Source organism: Hyla sarda, chromosome 6 (genome assembly GCF_029499605.1).
Source record: "Hyla sarda isolate aHylSar1 chromosome 6, aHylSar1.hap1, whole genome shotgun sequence".
NCBI lineage: Eukaryota > Metazoa > Chordata > Amphibia > Anura > Hylidae > Hyla > Hyla sarda.
This window is the reverse complement of record NC_079194.1, coordinates 179,544,106-179,566,908: the sequence shown is the minus strand read 5'-3', so window position 1 is coordinate 179,566,908 and position 22,803 is coordinate 179,544,106. Positions and strand designations below refer to the sequence as shown.

Sequence of the window (22,803 nt, the reverse complement as noted above, 5' to 3'; positions counted from 1 at the left end):
TATCCTATCACCTTTATAGATTATTAGGCAGCTAGGGCTCTCCTAGTACTAGCGAAATCCTATACATGCGTCATGCATGGGGATTGTGGCACACGTATAGGGAGCTTGGCAGGCCCAGTGGCAGCTTGACAGACATGCCGCGCGTGCGCTGTCATCCCAGTGCACCTCTTGCTCTCCATCAAAAAGGGTGAGCATGGGAAAAGTGAATGGTAGAAGTATTGTGTCACACAGTGACGCAATACCCCGGCCACACACAAGAGTAATAAGACATTTTTTCACTATAGCATCAGTTGGATGGTACATACAGGTACCGTTGTACTAATTGCAAGTAATGCTGTATGCACAAATCCGCAGTTTACTAGCCAATTCCTGGCTGACAGATTCTTTTGTCATCTATCCTTATGTTGTCCTCTAATTTCATTGTAAAAATGTTTGTCTCTGGTTTAGGTGGGAACAGAGACAATTGAGCAATGGCCGTGTATATTATGTGGACCATAACACAAAGACCACCACTTGGGAGAGACCTCTACCTCCTGGGTAAGACCCAACCACACTAGGATATTGCTGGGCTCACAGCTGTGCTGCATATACTCTGTGTGATATAGATATCTCTGTTTTATACATTGACAATTTTCTCTTTATAGATGGGAGAAGAGGGTGGATAATCGAGGGCGCTACTACTATGTGGACCACAATACTCGTACAACTACATGGCAAAGACCTACTGCTGAATATGTCCGCAATTATGAACAATGGCAGACCCAAAGAAACCAGCTACAGGGGGCAATGCAACAGCTCAGCCAACGTTATCTATACCAGGTAAGGGGACAGAGTACGTCAACTTTTACATCACTGATGTTTCAAAAATTTGTTGATGACATAGATGCTAATGTGAACAGAGCTTTAAAGGGGTACTCCGCTGCTCAGCGTTTGGGACAAACTGTTCCAAATACTGGAGTCGGTGCCTGGAGCTCATGATGTCATAGCCCCGCCCCCTCATTACTTCACACCCCGCCCCCTCAATGCAAGTCTATGGGAGGGGGGGTGACAGCTGTCACGCCCCTCCCATAGACTTGCATACAGGGGGTGGGGATATGACGTCTTGTGCTCCCAGCTCCAGCGTTCGGAACAGTTTTTTTCCAAACGCTGAGCAGCAGAGTACCCCTTTATGTTTCTACTCAGTGTTGGCTTGCCCTAATCCTCTCTCTGGGGATCTATCACTTTTGATGACAAGAGTAGCTTAGCATGCAGTGCTAGTCTTGCCGTCAACATTATAGAAGCCTTGACTGCACCATTATAAGTCAGTGGAGTCTGATGGCTGCTTTTTACATCTGACGTATGTGTGAGAGAAAGATTTCAAAGCACCTCTGATGGTGTTAAAAAATAAAAACAAATCAAATCAAAATACATACTTGCCAATAATTAGCAAAGTTTTCCATTGTCATTATTTATGTTTATTATTAATTATATATTTATTATAAGAATGCATCATTATATAGTGATAATAAAATAAAACGTATCACACAAAGCAAAGCACATTAACCATGTAACCTTACTATGTTTTGTAAACAAAGTGCAGAAGAAGGGCACATGTACACTATGGAAATTCAGCAAAGATTTTCTAGCTGAATTTCATCAGTGGATCCACTCTGGAATCAGGGTTCAATTTACTCGTAATTTGCTGTGGAAATTAACCTCTGCAATTCAAAGTCCCATTGACTAATGGCGGCTTCTCAGGGCCGATTCTGCCATAAGAATGATCCTGTTCATTCTTTCAGTGGAATTCGGTTCCGCTACGGAACACTCGTATTGTCCACTGAACAAGTGACAAACAAGCAGATTCCACTCGTGAATAATTCCAAACAGATTATCCGTAGTGTGTATGGGCCCTTAGGATGTGCACATCTTTGTCTTCTTTAGACAAATCTGCTAGTTCTTTTATTTTGTCACATACATTATTTTAATAGAACATGAAGGTTTCACACTGCTAGTCGTTCAAGAAATGGAGCACTAGGGTTAGGCTGGCTTCCCACTACGTTTTCTCCCATACGGGAGCGCATGCGGCAGGGGGAGCTAGAACCTCGCGCTCCCGTATGCCTTCGAATGCGCTCCCGTATGCCTTCGAATGCGCTCCCGTATGTAATTCATTTCAATGAGCTGGCCGCAGTGAAACGTTCGATCCGGTCGCCTCATTTTTCGACGTATGCGCTTTTACAACCGGACCTCAAACCGTGGTTGACCACAGTTTTAGGTCCGGAGGAAAAGCGCATACGGCGCAAAAATGTGCCGACCGGACCGAACGTTTCACTCCGGACGGCTCATTGAAATGAATTATATACGGGAGCGCATAGAAAGGCATACGGCATAGGTTTTAGCTCCCCCTGCCGTATGCGCTCCCGTATGGGGAAAACGTAATGTGAACCCAGCCTTATAGTTGACTTTATGCAACAGTTGGCCATGAAGCTTTGTCTTCTAATACACCTCCTTTTTGTGACTCACACATATGCTTTTCTTAGCTCCCTTTTGTACAAGTGATTGTTTTTTTATATTGACGGCTTATCCTATCTGATCGGTAAAGGTCAATCTCCTGGCATTTCCACCAATTAGCTACTTGAAGTGAATAGGATGAGCTGCAATACCAGGTAAAGTCACTGCCAAGTGCACAAAACAGTGCTTAGTAGGTATTATACAGTCAACACAAGTGTCACAGCCCCATAATCCGTTTACTGGCAATGTGGAATGGAGTCAGCCTGCCACGGATGCCAACAGATCCCATTGACTTGAGTTGAGCAGCAAAAAAAATAGGACATGCACTCCTGTTATTCTGATGCACTGGCAAACGGAGCTCTATTTACCGGAGCACAAGGACAGTATAACCAAGCCCTTGTTTTGCTAAATATTTAAATAAACACTGTATATCATATAATGCATTTGGAAAGTTTTTAGACTTACATTTTTTCCCCATTTTGTTATATTGTGGCCTTGTGCTAAAATAAAAATATATCAAGTTTTGCCCCATCATTCTGCACACAATACCCCATAATGACAAAACGAAAAAAAGAATGTTAGAAATGTTTGCAAATTTATTGAAAAGGACTAAAACTAAAATATTGTTCTGATGTAAGTTTTCAGACCCTTTACTCAGGACTTAGTTGAAGCACCTGAGTGATCACCCTGCAGCGATTTCATCCTTCTGTTTTCTTGGCTATGATGCCATAAGATTTGTACACCTAGATTTGGGGATTTTCTGCCATTCTTCTCTGCAGATCCTCTAAAGCTCAGTCAGGTTGAATGGGGACTGTCAGTAAAAGCCATATGTAGGTCTCTCCAGAGATGTTCAATTGGGTTCAAGACAGATATCTGGCTGGGCAACTCAAGAATGTTTTCAGAGTTGTCCCTAAGCCACTCCTGTGTTGTCTTGGCTGTATTCTTAGGATCAAAGTCTTGTTAGAAGGTGAACCTTTGGCCCTGTCTGAAATCCAGAGCACTCTGGATCAAGTTTTGATTAAGAATTTCTCTGTACTTTGCCCCATTCAGATTTCCCACAACCCTGACCAGTCTCCCTGTCTCATCCACTGGAAAACACCCTCACAGCATGATGCTGCCACCATGCTTCACTGTAGGGATGATATTGGGTAGGGGATGTGCATTGACTGTTACCTTCATACACGATGCTTAGAATTGAGGCCAAAAAGTTCAGTCTTGCTTTTTTACAAACTACATGTGGCTTTTCATGTGTCTTTTACTGAGGAGATTGGTGGAATGCTGAAGTGATGGTTGACCTTCTTTGAAGTTCTTCCATTTGCACAAAGGATCTTTGGATCTCAGCTAGAGTGACCATTGGGTTTTTGGTTATCTTTCTTACCAATGCCCTTCTCCCTGGTTTACTTTTGTGGGACTGTCAGCTCTTGGAAAAGTCATGGTGGTTCCAAACATATTCTGCTTAAAAATGATGGAGGCCACTGTACTCTTGGGAACTTTTAATGCAGCAGCAAAATTTGTGTACCTTTCTCCAGATGTGGATCTCTACACAATCCCTGAAATGTGAGGCCATAAGTAGACAGGGGGGGGGGGGGGGGGGGGGTTCTTACTAAATCATGTCCAATCAGCTGAATTTAATACAGGTGACTTAGAGCAAAGATGATGAAGTGAAAGGGGAAGCATCAGAGCTACATTTCAACTGTCAAAGAAAAGGAGTCACAGCACTTCATCCCATTCTCTTTATCCATGTAGTGCAATGTTTCTATCACAGAGCCTTTTTGAACCCTTGCTGGGGTTGAAACATTACAACTAACAAGGATGAAGAAAGATATTGATAAAAGGATCTGTTTGCTACACTTCATTTCATTGTAAAGTGCTGCTTTCCTGAACTTACATATGGATTTTTATTGATCAGCCATGACCTTAAAACCACAGACAGTTGAATATCATTGATTATCTTGTAGCTCCTGTCAAGGGATAGGATATATATGGCTGCAAGTGAACAGTCTTTGAGCATGATGTGTTGGAAGCAGTTAAAATGGGAAAAATATAACGATCTAAGCAACTGTTACAAAAGCCAAATTGGGATATCTAGATTTCAGCCAGAGCAATCCTGGTGTCCTGTGGTTAGTCCCTAATAAAAGTGATTCAAGGGAGGACAGCCAGTGAACCAGCAACAGGGTAAAAAGTGCCCATGGTGTAAGTTGGAAAGGCTAAATAATGTGATCCAGTCTTATAGAAGAGCGACTGCAGCACACATTGCCAAAAACATTTGTGCTGGCTATTTTAGAAGGGGGCATCATGGTAACTCAGTGGTTGGCATTGTTGACTTGTTGTTAAGGACAACACCTGCATGGAGTTTGTATGTTCTCCATGAGTTTTCTTGGGCTTTCTGCCACAATCCAAAAATTTACTTAGAAGTTAATAGACTGTCTATGAAAATTGTGTTGTGTACATTTTAAATAAAGATATTAAATTGTGAATCCCATTCCCTTCAGCAGGAACATGCACCCTGCCACACAAGTCTCCAGATCTCATTCCGATCAAGAATATATATACATGTGTGTGTGTGTGTGTGTGTGTGTGTGTGTATGTATATGTATATATATATATATATACACACACATATATATATATATATATATATATATATATATATATATAATTTTATATATATAGAAAATACATATCTATAGTTTAATTGCTGGATAAAAATCCCTGGCCATGTGACACATGTTGCTCCATACAGTTATGCATAAAAGTTTCTTTTTCTCCCCCTGGCTATAGAATAGTTCAACAATCCTCTGTTTCATGAGAATAAGAATACACAAATAGACATTACATGTGTTTTCACAACTGTTCCTGTATTTCTGGGGGATCCTTTCAGGAGGTTGATACAAAACTCCCCACAGTGGAGCCTAGTCCAGATCCCCCAGAGAATCCTGAGCTGGTCAGAGGGGGAGTTATATAAACATTAGCAGTCCGCACGCCCCCACTGCACCTCCCAGCAATTTCACACCCCCCTTACACACCTCCTCCTTCCCTCTTAGCATCCCCTCACTGCAGAAAAAGAAAGGTGCATTGTAAGCCAGGTCTAGGGGAAGGGGGAGCAGCCTGTGCCTATAAGTTGCTGAATATTTCCTCAGTTTGGGCTACTCTTAAACACCGCTCTGCCAAGGGACGGGCTTGGTTGGGAGGGGAGGAGGTGAGAGGGGCTCTGCTTGGAAGGGGGGCCAGGAGCTGAGCCCAAAAGCCGGGAAGAGCTGGGCGTTTACTGGTGGCTTGTGGGAATGATTTCATTTGAAAGGCCTGCAATATTTTCCCCTCTGGTTTGAGAGCAAGTCCAACGTGAGTCCAGCTGGGGACGTCTGCAGAGCACATGGCATCTCCTGCTTGTAGCTCCATCATCCTGCTGACTCCTGCTCTACACTGTTACTCAGTTACCTGTCTGCCTTTCCTCACTCTTTGCCTTGCTGTCTCTCTGTTTGCAGTCTCCAGCCAGCGCTCCAGACAATGACCCACTTGGACCTCTTCCCAATGGATGGGGTAAGTGACTAGACACTTCAGGATGCAGTTATTTGACAAGATAACTTTTTTTGTAATGAATGTTGTTCTTTACGTGAAAACAATATATAACATGAGTAATTATATATTAAATGAGCAAAGTTCAGTTGAATGGTTCAGTAGTAATTGGTAAATTGTCCAGACTTAAATGGGAGCTCCATCAACACTTGTTGCTTAAGCGTTTTTTTTTTCCCACTGAGCAGTGTCGCCCATTTTAATATGAGACCCTTCAAAAGATTGCAAATTAGGGTGGACCACCCCTTTAATAGTCTACATTTTCATTTAGACCTGCATGGGTTATTTGGACTTGGTTCTGGATAAAATCACAGAGATATTCTTACATTTTTTTTAATTTTTAAAAAATATGAAACCCTTTCCTTTTCCAATCCAAGCCACTCTGAGGGTGTGTTTAGCACCAGGAGTAGAGGATGTGTATAGGTCCAGGGGGGGTAAGTGGCTTAATTTAGAAGCATTTCATACTAGAGTGGAATATTCCATACCCCCCCCCCCCCCCCCCCCCCACACACACACACACACAAACACGTCTTTGAATGGGTTTTCCGATTATATGTGCAGTTGGTGATAAATTTGTAGTGGAATAAGATTGTAACCCCTTTCTTCATATCTATATTTACAAAGAACACAGAAAGACTTAATATAAAGGGTCATTCCTAGAATGCATTGCATATGTATATACTGTACATCCTCCAGGAATTGTGGGACAATCCTCAGTGTTGTAACTGATCAAGAGCTTTAATCAGAGGGGAAGATACAGTTTCTGAACAAGTAGCTTGGCACATGCTAGAAAGAGAGAGGCTGTGGTTTTGTACTTTGGAAAACTGATAAAAGGTAATTGCTGTGCACAGAAGGACGAATCCTGCCAAAAGCTTTGGAGCGGAGTTATGTAGAAGTTAGAAACATCTTGGTCCTGTCTGAGACCTTTTTAAGTAGGACCCCCAGGCAAAGCTGCACTCAAAGTAATTGTTTGTTTCTTGGCCGTAGTTCAACATGCACCTGCTCCTAAGTAAAAAGGAAGGGGTGAAGGGGTGCATGGGGTTCTGATTTTTTTTTTTTTTTTTTTACCAGTGTAAATTTTTACTGGCATGATGGAAAAAATGGCAATATGTGCTACGTATATTTCTTTAAAATGTTCTATGGCACAATGTTGTAGTTTACGTGGGTGTCTAATTTTTTCCATCTATGTGGGTATCTAATCTAATGTACCAAAAGTTGTCAGAACTTTCTGGATTTTACTCCAAATTACGGTCCATGTGTCTAGCATGTTTTTTTTTTTTACATACTTTTTTTTGATGTAGCCAAAATATTAACTCTATATTATAGTCAGAATATATTATATCAGGTTTGCTCCTGACTATTTTGCTACCTAGATTATTGTGTATGTAGGTAATTTTTCTCCTCCTATAAAAATAGGCCATTTATAATTCAGTACACAGGCAGAGTACACATGCAAGGAATATAATGTAAAAAAGGCCGTGCGTGGTTACTATGGGTACATGGACTGGGCCCCCACCTTCTGGGCACTTGTGCTGCGCCATTCCGAGGAATGGTTAAGATGTTGGATCAGTTCTCATTGTTCCAGTGAAATTTGTTTCGTCTGCCCTGAGGTTTCCTTGTGGACAGACTGGAGTCCCCGTGGTGTTATTTACTGTCTTGGGTGTGGTTGGGTTCTTTTCTGTCTCAGCACTGCTGCATTTAGACTGGGATACTGAATGGAACCAATAAGATCTGTACATTTGTTGTAGTCAGCACCTAAGTGTTTTAATTTTACGACAAATGTAAAGCAGCCGCTATAGAGACTTATTTGCCCAATGACAAGGGGAAAACCATCTCACATTGTAGTAGTGTTGCGTGACAAGGAAAGGTAACTTCATCAATATTTATAACTCCTTGTTCTTAGTTTATTATTGATTTGCCTGTCTGGCAGGCTAACATAGTGATCGGGTGCTTTAAGAATACAGAAGTAGATACTGACATATTTCCATCATTTTCTCTATTCCTAGTATTTAAAGCTTCAAAAAGTATTGTGTTATTTAATTCCTGTTCTTTTAGCGCCAACAGTGCTGAACAGTGAATACCATCTATCACTCTGTGCTTGACTTTATATTGTCACATGATTTAGTCTGTATGTATATTTCTATTCTATCTACATATGTCTGTCTATCTTTCTCTTGTATCTGCCAGTCTGTCTATGTATCTTATCTCTGTTACTTAGCTATTGTTTTATACACCTCCAGATACTTGCCTTTTTCCTAGTTTGGGAATTTTCCATTAAATCTCACCATACACCTTCAGGATTTTTCATCCTGTTTAAATCTTATGACACTTAAAGGGGTACTCCGGTGAAAACCTTTTTTCTTTTAAATCAACTGGTGGCAGAAAGTTAAACATATTTGTAAATTACTTCTATTAAAAAAATCTTAATCCTTCCTGTACTTATTAGCTGCTGAATACTACAGAGGAAATTCTTTTCTTTTTGAAATGCTCTCTGATGACATCACGAGCACAGTTCTCTCTGCTGACGTTATTATAATAATAATAACGCTTTATTTATTGTTGTCCTTAGTGGGATTTGAACCCAAGTCCCCAGCACTGCAAGGCAGCAGTGCTAACCACTGAGCCACCATGCTGCCCTTAGCATACATCTGCTATGCATGGTTGCTACAATGGACAGAGATGTCAGCAGAGAGCACTGTGTTCGTGATGTCATCAGTGTTCCAAAAAGAAAGGAATTTCTTCTGTAGCATTCAGCAGCTAATAAGTACTGGAAGGATTAAGATTTTTTATAGAAGTAATTTACAAATATGTTTAACTTTCTGCCACCAGTTGATTTAAAAGAAAAAAGGTTTTCACCGGAGTACCCCTTTAATGGGTGGGGAAACTGTTTACATAAGATAGTCTTGTATATAGACGTTTTATCCCCTCTTATGGCGGGGGGGACGCTTAGACATTAAAACCTACAGCATTTGCCAATGTGACAAGTAATGGGTTTAAGCAGGGACATCATGGCGGCTTCTGTTTGAGCCTAGGCCTACTTTAAGCTTTTCCCTTGAGAACGTCGGCACTCAGCGCTTGACTTAAAGGCTGCTCTGTCTGAGACGGGAGTGCAGGAGCCCTGGACAGGAAGCCATCACCGTGCTTGAGAACAGTAGAGCTGTGTATTTCGATTTTTAGACTGTTTACTTTAGTAAAAGGCTAAGGCTCGCGATTCCAGCCAGGTCTAGTGATGAAATAGGTTCTGTGTGTGTTTGGGCATTTGCAGAGCAATCCTAAAAGAGTGAATTACACCACTGTATACATCTCTTGGGAGATTAGTGGGAAAGATGCTATGTCTGGTTGGCAGAGTAGGGTTTATATATAGACGGTCAGGCTGGGAGAGTGTGTGGTAAGGGTGAGGTCAGCAGAACTGACATAATGGTGTGCAGTTAGCAAAGACCTGAAACATTAAGCGCAGCTTTGTCTCTCCTGCTCTTGTTACACTTAGGGGTAAGCGGTGCCAGGTGTTTCTGGCTGCCACTTATCCTCCTATCTAATAAACCTACCCAGCTGATCTGAGCAAACTTGTTTGTGGGGGACTGCGGGAGGGACTATCAATTTGGATCTAAACTATTTCAGTAGATGTAAATTTAGTCATAGATGTTGACCTAAAGCAGTGGTCTCCAAACTGTGTCCCTCCAGATGTTGCAAAACTACAACTCCCAGCATGCCCGGACAGCCAACGGCTGTCCGGGCATGCTGTGAGTTGTAGTTTTGCAACATCTGGAGGGACACAATTTGAAGACCACTGGTCTAAAGCTATTGCAATTAGGGTGGCTCCAACTATATGGACAAAAAACAGTAGTTTAGCAATTTTTTTTTTTTTTTTTTTGACATACTGATCAGATCACAGATTCATAGCAATTCTCAGCAAGCACAGGTTTCTAAAGAAGAATATGGAAAGCTGTGGTAACGTAGTTGTTTGCAGGGCATTACTGTCACGGTAGTGTCACATTTTTCTACTCATTGATGTCAATAGGTAGCAAATTCAGCTGCGTATTTTGCTACCCATTGACTTCAATTTGAAGGAAAGTACGCAGCAGAAAATACAAAGCAAATTTCGGCACATGTGACCCTACCCTTAGGTTTAACATCTTATCCAGTTTACCATTCACATTCAGCCTATCTAGACAAACATGTTCATTCTATGGTAACATAAAATAACTGGATGCCTGAAGCTGCTTTTCTGATGGAAATAAAATATGAATAATTTTACTTATCCTGTCATTTTGTTATCCCTTACATTATGTGTATGGGAAGGTCTAACAGTCCCATAGACAATGTATTAATATCTAGTGGGGATTGTCTTTTCCCCCAGATGTGATGCCTATCATCTTAAAGGGGTTATCCAGGAAAGAAAAACTTTTTTTTATATATATATATCAACTGGCTCCAGAAAGTTAAACAGATTTGTAAATTACTTCTATTAAAAAAATCTTAATCCTTTCAGTACTTATGAGCTTCTGAAGTTGAGTTGTTCTTTTCTGTCTAAGTGCTCTCTGATGACACGTGTCTCGGGAACCGCCCAGCTTAGAAGAGGTTTGCTATGGGGATTTGCTTCTAAACTGGGTGGTTCCCAGGACACGTGTCATCAGAGAGCACTTAGACAGAAAAGAACAACTCAACTTCAGAAGCTCATAAGTACTGAAAGGATTAAGATTTTTTAATAGAAGTAATTTACAAATCTGTTTAACTTTCTGGAGCCAGTTGATATATAAAAATTTTTTTTTTTCCTGGAATACCCCTTTAACACTGTATAGCCCTGTCCAACAGTTCTTTCTTAATACATTAGGCCTCCGACTATTACTAAACACAATCGTTTTGGTTAGACATATACAATCGATTACACATGTAGAGAGAAATGTAACCCTTTGCTTATATGTTTCCATTTTACTGATTGTGTATGAACCTTCTACTTCAAGGGAAAATTCACTGCAATTTCCTGTGGATTCACACTGGTAAAACCTGCAGAGGGATACAAGCGGATGAGCTTTTACAAGCTATGATCCATGTGCAATGAACATTTTCCACACAGGGTTTGACCTATGATGGGCGGATGTTAAAATCTGCAGCCTGTCAGTCCTGTTGCAGAGTCTGCATGAAAATGTTGTGGATTTTCTCATAGTCTTCAGTGGAGAAGAAAAAACCCCAATGTACTGTCGTGCATTTTGCGGCAGATTACCAGCAAGTCCACAGTAAATGCCGCATGTGCATATTTTGTTTCACAGCTTCTAAAGCAAAATATACAGGAGGCAAAATCCACAGAGTTTATGCAGATTTTCCTGCTGTTTTTCTGTATATTTTTACAGAAATTAGCAGCAGAAAGTTTGGCGCATGTGAACTTACCCTTACTCTAGTTTTGTTTCTATTGCTTGATTTATGAATGCCAGATCTGGGCATTTAGGGTCTATTCACACGTACAGTATTCTGCGCAGATTCGATGCGCAGGGTTTTATGTCATTCAGTTTACATTGAAATCTGCAGCAGAAAATCCTCCGAATCAAATCTGCGCAGAATACTGGATGTGTGAATACACCATAAAAGTATAGAAATGTGTCTTAATGATAAAATAAATAAGTAGGTTAAATACACCTCTTTGACACTACTGTTTGTTTTCTCTTCCAGAGAAGCGACAAGATAATGGGAGAGTGTATTACGTGAATCACAACACACGTACCACACAATGGGAAGACCCACGGACACAGGGGTGAGTACATGGAAGCACTTTCTCTTTGATGGGGGGAGAAGTATTAAGCTGAAGGGGGATGTCTATTAAGATAACAATTTTTCAGAGCTTAGATGTCTACTGGGCAATGTTTGAGTTTCTCCATCTCCTCCCTAGTATGATCCAGGAGCCAGCACTCCCTCCAGGATGGGAAATGAAGTACACCAATGAAGGGATCAGATACTTTGTAGATCATAACAATCGTACCACAACTTTTAAGGACCCAAGACCTGGATTTGATTCTGGGTAAGTACTAGAAACTTGTTGTCCTGAGAGAAAGGAAAGTTGGGAATGTCATCAGTTCAGATTACTGCATACAGTATGAGGTGAAAGAAACATTTGAACAATTTCCCATAGCAACCAATCAGATTGCTTCTTTTATTTTCAGAGGCCTTTTCAAAATGAAAGAAGTGATCTGATTGGTTGCTATGGGCAACTGGTCATCTTTTCCTCTGTACAGGTTTTGATAAATCTCCCCCATTGAATATATGGCCCTATTCAGCTTGTTATAGATGTCAGGAAAAGCTCCTGATATAAGTGCTAAGTGTACCTACAAGGCTCCTGAAGGAGTGTCCTTTTGGCCTCTGTCGGGTTGGTATAAATCAGAATGTCACAGAAAAGTTATACATCAGTCCGAGACCATTATCGTAATGTGGCCTGAAATATTTGCTCATAGCACCTACATATGTAAATGTATCTGGAGTTTCTCAGAATTGAATATGTGAGATAAAACAGGGATCATGGGGACAGGATTTTTTCAGAACCATCAGTGATCCCATTAAAAAACTCATTTGTTCTCTCCTTGAATGGCTTATAACAGGAAACCATAGATTGCATTAAACTACACAGCAAATGTCAGTATCATTTACTATAGCTAGAATGTTTCATTTTAAGTAAAAAATTATTTCTTTGTCCTCTCAGGGTCAAACCAGGGAGTTCGCCAGGGGCATATGATAGAAGCCGGAGCTTTCGATGGAAGTACCATCAATTTCGGTTCCTTTGCCATGTGAGTTTTTAAAATGACTTCTTGTGAAAATTCCATGAAAGTCCTACCTACATATTTCCTGACCCATTTCCTTTGCCCAAAAAATCCCACCAACATGTTTTTCTAAACCACATGTCCATATGGATGTATCAGTTACTTTTATACTAATGCATTCAGAATGATTTACTGTATAGAAGATATTATGAAAATATGAACATTATATGTTCAGGTCATTACTTATTGTTTTCATTATTCTCTTCCAAGTCAAACACTCTTCCAAGCCATGTGAAAATCAGTGTATCCAGGCAGACGTTGTTTGAGGACTCTTTCCAACAGGTAACATGAGACAGTATAAAGAGCCATATGGAAGATGATTTTACCATACAGTCGTTGATTTTCATATCCATATATCAGGGTTTATGCCTCAGGATGGGCCCCGGGACTTGCCTACATGCAATGACTGTATTTGACTACATGCAATGACATCACTGTTTATGGAATCTATTTCCAATATAAAAAGCCTCCACAACTTGAAGTCTAGTGCTACTGTAGTATTATGGGTCTACGGAGTTACCAAAGTAGCCTGTGGGTTGCAGTGCTACATCTACATACTGAGAATACCAATACCCCTCCCTGAAGCCCGGTGTCACCTACACTCATCTTTTTCAATCTACCCCTAAAATATAACTTTTATTGTTGCAATTTAAATTAAAACTAATACTGTACTGTAAAGTACACCGTATTCCAGAAATCATGCATACTAGAGTATACACCCTGATGTATATAGCCAGTCAGCGGTACTGCAGCTCACCGCTTCCAATGGTATCACAGTTTGGCTGCATTCACACTATGTTCCTTTCCTACGGCTGCCGGACTGACGCCAAAACCCATTCACTTTAATGAGCCGACCGGAGTCAGACACTGACTGCGGTCGGGTCATTTTTGCCCCGTATCAGGGATTGTTACCATACTTAACCATGATATACTACGGTTTTAAGTCCGGTTACACAAAACCGGATACAGGGCAAAAATGAGCCGACCAGAGTCACTAACTGGCTCTGGTCGGCCCATTCAAATGAATAAGATGGGGGCCGGGTCCGGCTGGGATACAGGTGCACCCAGTTTTCCCATCTCCCACCTGGATCCGGTCCCCATAAGTAACAAACGTGATGTAAACCCAGCCTATGACTGTTAAAACCTGAATTTTCATGCCCTCTTCCAGTTTACGTTTTATAGTCATATTGTGATGCCATGAGCTGCAGTACCACTAAGTGGCTATATACATAATAGCGTATACCCTAATTTGCATCTAGATTTCTGGAATATGGTGTGCATCACAGTATTCGTTTTAACCTCAAATAGGGATTTATATCCCTAAATTTTAATATTTTGTTTAGGGATTTATATATTTTAATAGCAACAATAAAAGTTATATTTTAGGGGTAGGTTAAAAAGACAGGTGTTAATGATTCTGGGCATTGGCCCAGGAATTATTGGTATTGTATTGTTCTTGGCCCCTTACCTACCCACTCAGCAAGGGTAATTTGTTTTCTTGGTTATCTGCGTACCCTATACCTAAACCCCTGGTCACATTTATTGGTACTCGTAGCTCATACTGAGTCCCCAAATGGGCATATGTGTGCTTTCACAGTTGAGCAGCTTATTCCCATCACCCCATTGTGAACAAATACTCATTCAGCAAACAGGGAGCATACATATGTTTTAGGGGAAATAGCTTTTGGCCAAACAAAGCTTTTGGACTGAGAAGGGCAGTTGACTTGTGGAATAATCAAATAACAATTAACAGATGTGAACTCTGTTTTATTTTCTCTGTTTACTTTAGATCATGAACATGAAACCATATGATCTACGGCGCCGTCTTTACATTATAATGCGTGGTGAGGAAGGTTTGGACTATGGAGGAATTGCCAGGTAACTAAAGATTGAAGATCTTTATATGTACTACTCAGTGTTCTGACCACATAGCTGTAGCATCTACAAGGTTTTAAAAGGATGCATTCTATTATATTAAGACTATGCATTCTTTCCTGAATGAGTTATTGCCATTAGAATTCATTCACAATTACAATGGCTATTGCATTTATTCTTGCATTTGGAATGGAGAGATGCAGGTAGAAAACTATACCAATAGGACATTTTGCATGGGACTTTTTCAGTGTTATAGCTTCCTTGTCAACTGTATGTGGGAGGGCAGATGTAAAATAACAGACCAAGTGTACATTTGTCACTTACAGGTGTTTGTGCAGAGGCACAGCTATATTCCTTTAGCATTGTTGTATCAGTCTCTCATATTTTTAGGGCATTTGGGTTATCTATGTCTTCGGACCTTTGTCTCATCAGTATTAGACATTGTAATTTTCTTCTGGTTCATGGTTCTCATGTCTGCAACCATACAGAAAGCTTGCATCCTACCTGCTCTAGATTGTTGTGTCGTCCACGGTGCCCTGTCTCCTGGCTCCTCTGTCTTTTTCTCTCTGTGTCCTCCCAGTGGTTTTACCCTATGGTAGGTTACGTCAGGCTGTTCTACCACAGGGTAGAACCACGGACAGGATACGGGGAGCTCTCAACATTGAGTCAACCACTTTTGAGCCTTTTGCCTGATAGCAGATGAACACACTGCTCTGTCTTTTATCTGCGGGATCTTTCAATACTTCTTGACGGCATTCCAAGATTAGTGACTGGGATGATAATTCTGTATGTTTTGGTAATGATGTCAGTGATGTCAGTCTTCTATAAGCACTTCCTCCACTTGTGCATCTGTTCATTCTTCCATACATGCCTTGTATCTCTCTGCAGGGAGTGGTTCTTTCTGTTGTCCCATGAGGTGCTGAATCCCATGTACTGCCTGTTTGAATATGCTGGGAAAAACAACTACTGCCTACAGATAAACCCAGCATCTTCCATCAACCCCGACCACCTCACATACTTCAGATTCATTGGACGCTTTATAGCAATGGTGAGTAGGGAAAGCTTCTTTATTTTACTGTTGGGTCATTCATACTTGGCTGATATAAATAATAACTTCTGTTATCTTGTCTTCTTCAGGCTCTTTACCATGGGAAGTTCATAGATACAGGATTCACTTTGCCATTCTACAAGAGGATGCTGAACAAGAAGCCAACATTAAAAGACCTGGAATCCATTGATCCAGAATTTTACAATTCCATTATGTGGATCAAGTAGGTGCAGATATGAGAAGTGGTTGTGTTCCTCACTGTGCCAGTGCAGTGGAGTCTTCAGCTGTCTCTATAGTCCAGATATAGTATTGCTGCTGCCATATGAATACATTCAATGCTGCAGTGCTAGTGTATTCATATGGATTTCAGATGTTATGTCATTGCAAATCCAAAGACTATGTATAGTCCCCCAAACATTGTTATACAGTGGTCCCTCAAGTTACAATATTAATTGGTTCCGGGACGACCATTGTATGTTGAAACCATTATATGTTGAGACCATAACTCTTTAAACATGATAATTGGTTCTAAAGGCACCAAAATCTCACCCAAAAATAGGAAAAAGTGAGAATTTAAGAAAAATAAGTAGATAACTAATATAGATAAAGCAAGTCATGATATATAAAAGTAAGAAAGATCTGCTGGGAGCTGTAAATTACTGTCTATGTCAGTGTTTCCCAAGCAGGGAGCCTCCAGCTGTTGCAAACCTACAATTCCCAGCATGCCCGGACAGCCAAAGGCTGTCCGGGCATGCTGGGAGTTGTAGGTTTGCAACAGCTGGGGGCACCCTGCTTGGGAAGCACTGGTCTATGTAGAGGACAGGAGCTTCTTCAGGGTCCTGTACAGTACACAATGTCCTAAAAAGTAACATGGAGCCGCCCTCACCTGGTGTCCAAAGGAGCAGCTAACCCTGGTACAGGTAAAGTGTACAGAACATGTAATACCTTCCTGTACTGTAGGGGGTGCTACCAGACACCAGGCAGTGCATATGCTTCAGTAATACAGGAGTTTTACCAGTGAATGCCCATTCTGATTGGTCAGTTCATTGACATGTTTCACAGATCTGGACTGTCTGTACATTGTATGTTGAGTCTGGTTTCAACTTACAATGGTCCAGAAAAGACCATTGTATGTTGAAACTATTGTATGTTGAGGCCGTTGTAAGTTATGGGATCATTGCATTGCCTGTATATTAGTACAACCCACAACATTGCCACATATGGGAAACCTGAAGATGAAGTCTCGGGTATGCCAGTGAATTTATAGCCTAATCTAATGGTCATTGTTGCACTACATGCTTCCCAGCTGAGACCCTCTATTCATACCAGTTTTCATCTTATCTTCTTTTATTACCTGTTGCATTTTTATTGTCAATGCCTTAATGCTGCACTTTGATCATGAGTTTCTCTTATTTTTTTTCATGTAGAGAAAATAGTTTGGAGGAATGTGACTTAGAGCTTTATTTTGTGCAAGATATGGAGATTTTGGGGGAAGTGACGTCTCATAAACTGAAAGAAGGCGGTGAAAACATCCGAGTAACAGAGGAGAACAAGGAAGAGTTTATCAAGTATGCAAGATAGATATATATTGCTTGTTTATAGACATGGGAAATTCGTTTCGGAACGAATACTAAACTTAACGAATTTTCCCGTTTTCGGGTGTTCATTACAATCCGAATGCACGAAAAAAAAATCGAATATTTCCGAAAAAGAATACGAATATACAGTTAACGAATGCATTCGTTAAATAACGCATAACGAATAATGCATGTTAACGAATAACGAATGCATTCGTTATCAGTAAACCGAATGTAAGGAATGAATTAGATTTTTTTCATTGGGTTTACCTGAGGAAAACTTGCCTTCCTACACAGAGAAAACTGCAAAAAAAAGGTGAAAACAACAAGAATCCTAAGGTAACACCTGCTATTTATTACAAAAGAGGATCAGTAAGTGAAACTAATGTGCATTTCGTTTAGTAACGAATGCTAAATTTAACAAATTTTACAGATATAACGAAAGATCTGAATTAACGAATGCATTCGATGTTATTAACGAATGCATCCGAAAACAAATTTTTTTTAGTCTATGCATCCGAAAACCGAATATAACGAATTAACAGCATTCCGAATATTCACAGAAACGAAAATTTTTGAAAACGAACTAAACGAAATTAAATTTTTGATTCTGCACATGTGTACTTGTTTATCAGTTACCAATTTGTTTACAAGCTATTTATAATGTTTTTTGTCTTACTTTCAGTCTTCTTACTGACTGGAGATTCACTCGTGGTGTTGAGGAGCAGACCAACGCTTTTCTGGATGGCTTCAATGAGGTTGCCCCTTTGGAATGGCTGCGATACTTTGATGAGAAGGAGCTTGAGGTGAGATATCTGATTAACAATCTGTTAAATAAAGTGTGTATGATAAAATTGATGACAGTACTAGTTCTAGAATTTATTCTATGTTTCAGCTGATGCTATGTGGGATGCAAGAGATTGATTTAAGTGATTGGCAGAAAAACACAATCTATCGGCACTACACCAAAAACAGCAAACAGGTCCAGTGGTTCTGGCAGGTAGGTGTCAAAAAGCAGTTTTTCCCTAATCCATTTTTAGGAATCACTCAGGCAATTTTGAAAAGGGTTGTCTCATGGAAGACATTGGTAGCATATAACTAAAATATTCCACCAATACCTGGTTGTCAGGGGTCTGCCCATGTGACCCCTTATGATTACTAAGATGACTTGGATGTCCTGCACTAACTATTATAGGCCACCCATGTGACCAGCTGGATAAGACAAGTAAAGACAGTGATGTGGTAGCCCTGGCGATCAGACGTTGGTTGCATATTTTTGATCGTAGGTATTCAGTGAAAGCTGATTTTTCCGCTGCTTATTTTGAGGTGTCTTTATAGGTGGTAAAAGAGATGGACAATGAGAAGCGGATCCGACTTCTGCAGTTTGTGACTGGAACATGCCGTCTTCCTGTTGGAGGATTCTCAGAACTGATTGGTTAGTGTTCACTGTTAATCCTTTCTTTACCAAAGGAGATATCCAGGTGCTCAATATAAACTAAACATACCCACTGCAATCATACAGCCAATATTATTTATATCATTAATGGACTGATATTGCTATGTTAGTGTGCTAAAGTTCTGTATTCCAGTATAATCTTTCATCAATACCACTAGCATCAGAGCAGTATCCACCCAAAACAGATTGCACATTTAGGAGTATTCCCGTTAAATACATTGATCACATATTCACGGCATATACCTTAAGATGTGGTCTCTCCTCTTGGACCCTCCTCTATTAAAAGACCAGAGATGCCCATTTTCTTTCATGGAGTCAGCTCTTTCCTTAGATTACAAAAGAGAAGTGGCTGTGCTCAACTCTACTCTTTCTGTAGCTCCCACCTGTCAAGCATCTGTCATACAGTTATGTCATATTCTGTGGCTATGCCATAATTGTATTTGAGGGAATACCCTTGTTAGAGTAGTTCCTTCTAAGTCATTTACAGAGTTCTTATTGACTGACCCATTCACTTTAGTGTTCCTCACCTTACAATGCTGATTATATCTTAAAGGTAGCAACGGACATCAGAAGTTCTGTATTGACAAGGTTGGAAAAGACACTTGGCTTCCTCGAAGTCACACCTGGTAAGAGTTAAAAACGTTAAAAACACTACTTTCATATATAGTTTAATACTACTTCCAAATAATTTTTATTTCTTTTTGGAAATATCCCTATTATAACTAACTTATCCAGTCTTACCTTCTAAAGGATTCCTTTTAACCTCTTGGGGACCAAGGGTGTACCTGTACGCCCTTGTCCTTCTCCTCTTCTTTAATGCGGGCTCAATAGCTGAGCAAGCATCATAGCAGGTTGGTTCCAGCGGCAATTTTCCACCGGGACCCGCGTCTAATGCCAGACATCACCGCGGTAATGCTCGGCATTAACCCCAACTTTGATCGCGGCATCTCAAATATAAAATAAAAAAAACAGTCCTGGCAGTTCAGCGGAACTGATCAGGACCATTGCGCTTAATCTGCAGTGTCCAGATCAGCTTAGAGGACAGTGGGAGGGCCCTTACCTGCCCCTTCACCATCCGATCTTTGCTAGGTTGCTCCAGGATGCCTCAGCAGCCTGGCGCAATGGAGCACCGATAACACTAATCAGTGCTATGCTATGGCATAGCATTGAACAGTGTATGCAATTCAAGTATTGCATGTCATATGTCCATATGGGGACTGTAAAATGGTGTAAAAAAAAAAAAAGTATAAAAAAAAAAGAAAAGTTAAATGTGAATTAACCCCTTCCCTAATAAAAGTTTGAATCAGCCCCCTTTTCCCTATTATTTTTGTTTAAAATGTGTAAACAAAAATAAACATATGTGGTATCGCTGCATGCATAAATGTCCGAACTACAAAAATATAATGTTAATTAAACAAAACAAAAAAAATTGCAAAATCCAAAATTATGTATTTTTGGTCACTTTGTATACCCTAAAAAAATGTATAAAAAGCTATCAAAAAGTCCCATCAAAACAAAACTGATAAAAACTGATCATGGCTCAGAAAATGAGCCATCACACATCCCTGCATATGGAAAAATAAAAAAGTTAGAGATGTCAGAAAATGACATTTTTAAACATACAAATGTTGGTGCAAATAGTTATAATTTTTTAACAGAAGTAAAAATCAAACCTATATAAGTTGGGTATCAATTTAATTCATCCATTTTAAAGATCCGTTTGATGTTCCGTTATGAAAACCCTGAAAATCGTCCATTAAACGTCCGTTAGAAAATCCCTATATAGTCTATGGGATTTTTACATTATCCGTTTTAATCCGTTATTAATAACGGACGTTATTTTGTGACGGGAGAATGAACGGAAGAAATAGTCCATGCACTATTTCTTCCGTTACTATCTTCATTCACAAAATAACGTCCGTTATTAATAACAGACTATAACGGATTAAAATGGATAATGTAAAAATCCCATAGACTATAATGGGATTTTCTAACGGACATTTAATGGCTGATTTTCAGGGTTTTGATAACGGAACATCAAACGGATCTTTTAAACGGATGAATTTTATAGTGTGAAAGCAGCCTTACCGAAAAGTGCACTGTGTAGAATCGGAATCCCCCAAAAGTTACAAAATGGCGCGCTTTTTTTTTTCTTTCAATTTTGCCCCACAAATATTTATTTTGTGGTTTCACCGTCGATTTTGTGGTGAAATGATTGATGGTATTACGAAGTACAATTGGTTATACAAAAAACAAACCCTCATATGGGTCTGTAGGTAGCAAATGGAAAGAGTTATGATTTTTAGGTGAGGAGGAAACAAAAGTGCACAAATGAGAAAACCCTGAGTCCTTAAAGGGGTTAAATACAAGTTTGGTCTGTGACAACCCCTTTTCTTTTACAAAACTGATAACCTTACATTGTTCTGTCTCTCTTTAGTTTTAATAGATTGGATTTGCCTCCTTACAAAAGCTATGAGCAGCTGAAGGAAAAATTGCTTTTCGCCATTGAGGAAACAGAAGGGTTTGGACAAGAATAGTCCCTGTCTGTATGAGAAGAATAATTGGGGAAATCCTCCTTCAGGTTCCATAATGCAACTGTTTCCACATGATCTGGATTTGGAGGAAAGGTGTCCAGTCATTACAACATGTTTGTAATGGTGTCAATTACTGATAAGACTCATGAGGGTAAAAGGCATCTAACTTGGTGGGCACCAAAGATCTTAAGTGATTGGATAATCTGAGTGCTTCTTATAGCTGGTTCTTTTTAAGGAAATACGAGGACCCTTTACTGAGAAGAGGTCAGACAACCAAAACCTGTAGAGAACCTTTCAGTAGTCTCCTTCTAGTCAAAGCGTCACCGCTTTTCATGTGTAAATCCATGCACATAAGATAATGGATCATTAAACCTACTTGTTCAGCCATAGTGCTGCTTTTCGCTCAGGGAAACTAAGGACTGGACAGGCTAAAATCCAATCTTGCTGTCCCAGATGGAAGAAATGGAGGGACAGTGTAACTTTTCTCCATACACGTGAGATTTCCAATGGGCAACATGAAAGCATTATTCTGGAGTTAAACATTAATGGTTTATCCAGGGATTACTACATATCCACTTTACTGTTTACACAAGCACAGTAGTTCATTTGTACTAGTGACTGTGTCTGGTACTGCAGCACAGTCCTATTCAAGTGAAGGAGACTGAACTGCAGTACCAGGCACAGCCACGTTTTGTTCCGAACGCTGGGTGCGGGCTGCGGGGGTCGTGACGTCACGGCCACTAACCTTGTGATGTCGCCCCCTTAATGAACGTCTATGGGAGGGGGCGTGGCAGTCACCACGCCCCCTCCCTTAGACTTACATTGAGGGGATGTGGCGTGACGTCACAAGGTTTGTGTCCGTAATGTCACGACCCTCGCAGCCCGCACCCAGAGTTCGAAACAATGGGGGGCAGTGGAATACCCCTTTAAGCATGTATGGAGCTTTTCTTATGTAAACATTGAAGGGGCTGTAGCATTCATTATGCGGTAGGAAAAATCCAAGGGGTTGTACCCCTACTCATCAATTCACAGCCTTGGAAAACTCCTTTTAAAGGAGTACTCCACTGCCCCAGTGTTTGGTACATTTTGTTCCGAACTCTGGGTGCAGGCTGCTGGGGTCGTGATGTCATGGCCACGCCCCCCTTGATGTCACACCACACCCCCTCAATGCAAGTCTATGGTAGGGGGTCGGCATTGCAACCACCTCACCCCTCCCATAGACTTACATTGAGGGGGCGCGCCATGACGTCGCGACCCCCGCACCCAGCGTTCGGAACAAAATGTACCGAACGCTGGGGCAGTGGAGTACCCCTTTAATAGCCCTAAATAACTACAGAGTGTGACCATGAGGTGATTTTACACCATAAGATCTAGATCAGGACTGAGGAAATCTGTTCACAAATGTGCTTTTTTAACCAATGCCAGAGCTTAAAAGTCTGTTAAAATATCG

At 40.5% G+C, this 22,803-nt stretch overlaps 1 protein-coding gene across 1 annotated transcript in view; it reads left to right on the top strand.

Annotated features, from left to right (window-relative positions):
* WWP2 (WW domain containing E3 ubiquitin protein ligase 2) overlaps positions 1-22,105 on the top strand; it is a 79,266-nt gene extending 57,161 nt beyond the window's left edge. The window contains exons 7-22 of the mRNA XM_056525911.1: positions 448-537; positions 645-819; positions 5,973-6,027; positions 11,725-11,806; positions 11,942-12,070; positions 12,746-12,830; positions 13,074-13,145; positions 14,653-14,741; positions 15,627-15,786; positions 15,876-16,009; positions 17,214-17,354; positions 18,049-18,169; positions 18,259-18,363; positions 18,702-18,798; positions 19,373-19,445; positions 21,257-22,105. Of these exons, the coding sequence (XP_056381886.1) occupies positions 448-537; positions 645-819; positions 5,973-6,027; positions 11,725-11,806; positions 11,942-12,070; positions 12,746-12,830; positions 13,074-13,145; positions 14,653-14,741; positions 15,627-15,786; positions 15,876-16,009; positions 17,214-17,354; positions 18,049-18,169; positions 18,259-18,363; positions 18,702-18,798; positions 19,373-19,445; positions 21,257-21,356 (1,708 nt within the window). The 3' untranslated portion in view covers positions 21,357-22,105. The remainder of the gene's footprint in view (positions 1-447; positions 538-644; positions 820-5,972; positions 6,028-11,724; positions 11,807-11,941; positions 12,071-12,745; positions 12,831-13,073; positions 13,146-14,652; positions 14,742-15,626; positions 15,787-15,875; positions 16,010-17,213; positions 17,355-18,048; positions 18,170-18,258; positions 18,364-18,701; positions 18,799-19,372; positions 19,446-21,256) is intronic.
* The last annotated feature ends 698 nt before the right edge of the window (positions 22,106-22,803 follow it).